Source organism: Mandrillus leucophaeus, unplaced genomic scaffold (assembly GCF_000951045.1).
Source record: "Mandrillus leucophaeus isolate KB7577 unplaced genomic scaffold, Mleu.le_1.0 Scaffold1237, whole genome shotgun sequence".
NCBI classification, from domain to species: domain Eukaryota; kingdom Metazoa; phylum Chordata; class Mammalia; order Primates; family Cercopithecidae; genus Mandrillus; species Mandrillus leucophaeus.
The window spans coordinates 725,632-732,665 of NW_012100732.1; the positions used below are offsets into that span (position 1 = coordinate 725,632).

Sequence of the window (7,034 nt, forward strand, 5' to 3'; positions counted from 1 at the left end):
GTAAACATTTAAATATCCATTAAGACAGAACTTATTAATAAATTATGATACAGTTATGAAAATATCGTGGATTTCTATGAACTGCTTTGGAAATACTTCTTTAACTTTCATTTTAAGTTCAGGGGTACCTGTACAGGATGTGCAGCTTTGTGACACAGGTAAATCTGTGTCACGGGGGTGGTTGCACAGATTATTTCATCACCCAGGTACTAAGCCTAGTACTCATTAGTTATTTTTCCTGCTCCTCTCCCTCCTCCCACCCTCCTCCAATAAGCCGCAATGTGTGTTGTTCCCCTCTATGTGACCATGTATTCTTATCATGGAAATACTTCTTAAGTGTAAAAAGAGAAAAGGTGCAAAACTGTATGATTTCATTTATGTAGAAAAGTGTGTGTGTGTGTGTGTGTGTGTGTGTGTGTGTGTTTTGTGTGTATTGATACTTGTTTATACCTAAGTGGTTTTAGAATATTAAAGGAACTGTTAACACTGGATACCATTAAGTAATTACATTGGAGGTAGAGCAGAGAAACTGTTTGTTCATTTCTATCCCTCTGTCCTATTCATAAGTTCGCCAAGTGGATATATTGCATTTATAATTTTAAATATCCAGCCTAAAATTTAGGACAATTCAGTGTTGCCTAAGACAGCTGATCCTCCACCCCCACGCACTGTGTTCACAGCAAGCAGGTTGAGTTAGGAGATTCCTCTCTTTCAGAGCATTGCCCACAGTGAATTGTAACTAGTTACTTACATGCACGTTTCTCCTACCAGTCTGTACCAGTCTGTGTGCTCATTGAAGGCAAGCATACGTTTTATTCATCTTTGTATCACCTTCATTTAGCATAGCATCTGGCACATTGAAGAGGGGCAATATGTATTTTAAAAGGGAACAAGAATGAATGAATGAAGCTTTTCCATTTCCACCATCCACATTCAATCTCTCCCTCTTATGAACTCCTACAGCACTCTGTACAGCTCCAAAAGTACTTGGCTTACTTCTCCTTATGGAATGTTTTACGAACCCTGCACTAGACTCCATAAGAACAAAGACAATGTCATTGTCATACCCATCTCCAGCCCAGCACCAAGCATGCTATCTGGCCCCACACAAAGCCCAGAAGTATCTGTTGAGTTGAACTGAAAACACTAACACTGTTAACATAAAAATAGGTTCTGTCCTAGGAAAATCGTTCTCCTGGTTCCAAAAAGAAATGAGTACAGTCTTGCCAAGTCTGTTTTAGCAGAATAAAGTCCCATAGTTAATGACAGCCTTTAACTATTGGAAATGTAAAGCCACATTTTTTTTTCATATGGTAATGCAACAAAGAGGTAAGAAGCGTTTGTTTTAAAGTATCTAATCATTTCTTATTTTTGCAGCAGGCGAGAGAACATGGCAAAAGGCAATCATACCACAGTGACCGAATTTGTCCTCATGGGATTCACAGACCGTCCTGAGATGCAGCTCCGCCTCTTTGTGGTGTTCCTGGTCATTTATCTCATCACCCTCGTGGGAAACCTTGGCATGATCCTGATCATCAGAGCAGACTCACAGCTCCACACCCCCATGTACTACTTCCTCAGTCACCCGGCATTCATTGATCTTTGTTACTCATCTTCTATTGGGCCCAAGATGCTGCAAAATTTATTAGTGAAGAAAAAAACCATCTCCTTTTCAGGCTGTTTTGCTCAGCTGTACTTCTCCAGTGCTTTCACCACTACAGAATGCTTCCTCTTGGCCACGATGGCCTACGACCACTACATGGCCATCTACAACCCCCTGATTTATACAGCTATTATGACGCAGCAGGTCTGCAGGGAGTTGGTGATAGGGGTCTATACCTATGGCTTCCTAAACTCTGTGATACAGACAGCTCTGACGTTCCAGCTGTCTTTCTGCGACTCCAATGTCATCCACCACTTCTACTGTCCTGACCCCCCTCTTCTGGCCCTCTCCCGCTCTGACACCCACAGCAAAGAAAAGCAGCTCGTGATCTTCTCTGCAGTAAATCTCACTGGGTCCCTCCTGACCATCTTCATCTCCTACATTTGCATCCTCTTTTCCATTATAAAAATCCAGTCTTCCAAGGGCAAGTGCAAAGCATTTTCCACCTGTGCCTCCCACCTCACTGTGGTCACCATCTTTTATGGAACACTGTTTTTCATGTACCTGCAGCAACCAAAAGTGGGGAATTCTTGGAAACAAAACAAAGTAGTCTCTGTGTTTTATAGTCTTGTAATTCCCATGCTTAACCCTCTTATCCACAGCCTGAGAAACACAGAAGTAAAGGATGCCCTGAAAAAAATGCTAGAGGGCAAAGAGTTATAGTGAGTGAGTTAATGGCATGCAGCATATTGAAAGTTTAGTATATTGACAAGTATAATCTCTCTAATTAAGTTTAGATTTAGCAGGCGAATTGCTGTCCAATCAGGAAGCAAACAGTAATCCAATTTGGGAATTTTAATGACCAAAGTACTGGGTCACTTATTTAACATAGTAATATTTAATCCAGTTATCATGAACTATCAAAATTGACTTACAAGCTAGAATGTCAATAACTGTGTCCTTCATATGCTGAAGAAGAAATGGCTTACTACCAATTAAATAATAATATAAACTGTAAATTTAAAAAATATCCTGAAAAGCAACATTCTGGGTGAAACCATAATTTAACAAAGCTGGGTACAAAACCCACACATGAAAATCTATGTTATTAGAAACACTTCTCAGTTTACAACAGGCTGTATTGTAGAGAGTCATTTGTTAGTCTTAGAATATATTTCTTCATAACACTTTGCTGCAGATGGTGATTAAGTTTCAAGATCAACTTACAAAAACCTTATTTAATCCAAATGTAATTGAAATACTGCACACTTCAAATAAACAATAGCAAATATAGTATGGCAGCAATAGTGTGGGGAGAAAAGAACAAAAAAAAACATTGCGATTAGATAGGGGGTTTGTTTAGAAAAGAAAGTTTAATTAAAAGAGATAAAAAGAAGGTTTAGGAAACTTTTAGAGATGTTAAAAATAGTCATTTTTTCAACAGCCAGGGTTTAATTTTTCTAGTCTCTGGAAAGTGGAGCCACAGTGAGTTTTCTGGGAGGGGGTGAGGGATGAGTAGGGAGAAAAAGGAATGGAAAGAGGGAGAGTTTGGGGAAGTAATCAGGCCTGGATATATGTGAATGTTTCTAAGAAATAAAATTATTGCCTTACTTAATTTGAATGATCTAGAGAAATACTTTAGTTTTGCAACATTTTCCATGTTCTTTATTTTTGTTTTCACAGATCCAATATTCCAATTTCTTGGAAATAAGGCTATATGAATTCTTGCTGTTTTGGGGGATACGTGAAAGAAAAATCTCTAATTTTTTTCATTTAGGCAAAAATATGAGCAATCTTTGTTTTGGGATTTGTTTGTTTGTTTGTTTTTGAGATGGAGTCTCACTCTGTCACCCAGCCTGGAGTGCAGTGGCACAATCTCAGCTCACTGCAACCTCCGCCTCCCGGGTTCAAGCTATTCTTCTGCCTCAGCCTCCTGAGTAGCTGGGATTACAGGCGTGTGCTACCACGCCCGGCTAATTTTTGTACTTTTAGCAGAGACAGGGTTTCACCATATTGGCCAAGCTGGTCTCAAACTCATGACCTCGTGATCCACCCAAGTCGGCCTCCCAAAGTGCTGGGATTACAGGCGTGAGCCACTGCAACAGGTCAAGCACTCTACCTTTTTTCCAAGCCTCAATTCTAATACTTCTTTCAAAATAATTCTTAAGGCAAACAAATCTGCCATAAAAATGTTAATTTCCTCCTATTTTCAAAAGTGATTACTATTAAGTAATTTTTAATGGTTCATAACATATACTACCCATTAATTACAAGTAAGTTTAAAATTAATCAAAAAACTAAGAGGTCCCTGTTGTCCCCAAATTAACTCTGCAGATAATAATATGGGATCTTCGTTTTGTTGTTGCTTATAATCAGATAATTTAGAAAAATGAAAAGAGTTAAACATTTACAACTTCTCTTACTTAGTTCAGAAAGCCTTTCCAGAGAGTTGAGGTATAAGTTGTATCGCTAAGCACTTGAAGATGGAGTGTTGGCTATGGTTGAAAAGGAAGACACTAGCAGGATAAAGGAACAGTGGGAAGAAAGGCAGGAATTGAGCCAGAGAGGGAGGCACTGTTGCACAGGTAATGAGCAACAGGGGAACAGGCAAAGTGGAGAGGATAATGCTGAGGGATTGTAGGAGCCTGGGTATTAGACCAGGAGCTCCCTCTTGAGACCAAGCAAATTATCTTCTTCACTTTGTACCCCAGCACCTACTGCAGATCCTGGCATAAAACAGATGCGTCATAACTGTTTGCTGAACTGAACTGAACTCTTTTGTGTTTATTCCTAACTCCCATGGATGGGCAGACATGGTGCCCAGCAATGGTCCTGCGGTTTGGAAGTGACAGAGAAAAGGAAGCCACTGGGGTTATGACCGGAAGACTGTTTTTCAATATCCTCATAATGAAACTTACATCCATAAGGTGGGAAGACATACAAAGGCAACAGCGCAAGCTGACCAGGGAAAGAGATGCATTTAGAAAGTTGGCGCACTGGGAAGGTGGCACGAGCTGGAGCTGTCGACGTACCATAACAATCAATGAACCACTGCTGCAGAACAAGGTTGCTACTAACTGAGATAAAGATGAACACGGACCAACATTTACATGGAAAATTGTGCTTTCAATTAAAAGCCATGTACTTATTTCTCAAACCTGTTTATGTCAGTTTAATTTAGAAAGTGAAAAATAACCACGCACTAATATCACATGTTTCAATACATGCCTCTCACAAACACATTCTGTTCATATTTTCAAAGGAATATTTTGTCTAAAAGTTTCATCAGTTTTCAGTTCTTTTCAAGGAAACCTGAAGAAAATGTCACCTCTCCATAATACCTTCCCAGCTGTTGAATTTGTATACTTTGCTCAACATGCTTCCTTGATTACTCTGTAAAACGAAGCATAAAATTGAGAATATTATATTCATAGGTTGCGAAGGATATGAATCTACATTTTACTAAATTTCCCAAAAACTTGAAAAGCAAATAGGTATGAGAAAAGGTCAGAATCAGCTAATTTTTGAGCTAATAATTCCCATTTTCTTTTCCCATTGAGACTCAGCGTTATAAATTTTTCTCCCTGACTCTGGCCGTATGAAGCAAGAAAAGTCTCAGGTGAAGAATTCTCGAATTAATTATTTGCATTAAAAAATAGAGTACTGTATAAATGTGTAGTATTAATATGATAATATATAATCCACAAGAGAAACAAATATAATTATACACCTTTGTTTCCTAATAAAGTGAGGCTGTTTCAGTCAATACACATAATAATTACACTAATTATTCAGCCCAAAGTATCTTCTGAATATGTAAATGTCACCAAAATAATGAAAGATTTATCATAATTAAAGAGTGCAACATTTTGTTGAAAGTGAAACCAAACTGTTCTCACATGTAAATAAACAGCATACTCATCTTCCTTATGATAATCCTAAAACTGAATGTTATTTGCCAGCATTCACCACTTAGACTTTTCATTAACAAATCTGATATGTATCTAAAATACTCATTTGCACATAAAATGCTGAATTTTTCAACTGGTATAGATTTCAACTTCTTATTTCTCTTCATTTTATACTCTATTGATCTATCATGTTTGGAAACATGCCAAATGAATTTTTTTATTATTCCGATCAAAATAAGGAACCATGAGAAGGAACCATAGTATTCTTTTCCATTTTCTTTCATATTATTTGACATATTAGTATTTCAGAAATTTAAGCATTTTAAAATCTCAAATCTGTGCCCCCAAATTTTCAACTCTGCCCTGGATGTATCATTCTAGCATTCTTTGGTGAACAAGATTGAATAGAAAAGTGTTAACTCAGTGCACAAGAGTGGCTCCACCTGCAACTAAGTGGTGCATCTACCAGCGACAAAGAGGCCACTGATGTCAGAGCTTTGGGAGTTTAGGCTCCTGGGAAAGTGACAGATTTAGCCTACTCTTCCAAGCTGGCTTGCTCTAAAAATATAAACATTTTATAAATAAATAGAACTTCCATGTCTGGTAAGACAGGAAAAATTAGAGAAGGGAAAAGACAATCTTTATTTAAAAACTAAATAAGTATCTCTTAGGCCTTTGCAGAAACTTAACTATCCTAATAGAGACAGTTTCCAGAAGGTCTTATTCTGTGGCTAAAACAAAAATGCTTTACTCCCTCAAGCTTGCTTCTTTTTTTCTTGCCAATAACTTAATAGTTTATTAGTCAGTCAACAATATTACAAATATTTTTAAATTACTTAATATAAATAGTTGGCAGTAAACTATTCCATTACAGAGTTAAATTACCAGTACAATAGATAGACTGGAGATTTAGACACCTGGAAGATAACAATAAAATAAACTAAAATATTTAACAAAAAATTTAAACTGAAGGCATTTACCTAGTGTCCATAAAAACACAAGCTTACTTTCTTTGCTTGGGTGTGTTGGCCACTCAGGCACCTGGACACCTACGAACCTGCAGCTTCTGCTCCTCATTGAAAGGCAGTCTTGTCTGGCAGCCATGTTGGATGTGGCATGAGGAGAAGGATAGTCAATGAGCCAGCCAGGCTCCAGCACTCTCCTGCCCACCTCTAGCTCACCCTCAGGTGGGGATGCTACGTGACTACAGCTTTCTCATATTTAGGCAAGAGTACAGAGAGCTCTCAGGTCCATCTCTGGGTTTCTCCTAAAGTTTTTTATTTCATTTTTATTGTCTCTCCTCTTTAGAAAGAGCCACTTTTAACCATTTTCATTCTTATCATGTCATATTTCATGTGAAAGTTATCATAAATAGTATTTCACTTATCATTTGCTTTGGCAAAAGTAGCTACTAGCTTTCCTCAGATATCTTTCAAATGCAGAGTTTAAATTAGTGTTAACTATAATGAAGGAGCAAATTGAAAGAAAATTCCAATTAATGTTGCTTATGTTGGGGAGTA

General features: G+C 37.7%; 1 protein-coding gene across 1 annotated transcript; it reads left to right on the top strand.

Moving 5' to 3' along the window:
* Positions 1-1,390: 1,390 nt before the first annotated feature.
* On the top strand, positions 1,391-2,326 carry LOC105533284 (olfactory receptor 1030-like). The gene has a single exon (XM_011971679.1). The coding sequence runs from the start codon at positions 1,391-1,393 to the stop codon at positions 2,324-2,326; it is 936 nt and encodes a 311-aa protein (XP_011827069.1).
* The last annotated feature ends 4,708 nt before the right edge of the window (positions 2,327-7,034 follow it).

Excerpts from the sequence above, each read along its gene's own strand:
- LOC105533284 (XM_011971679.1), top strand. The coding sequence starts at position 1,391 with ATGGCAAAAGGCAATCATACCACAGTGACCGAATTTGTCCTCATGGGA.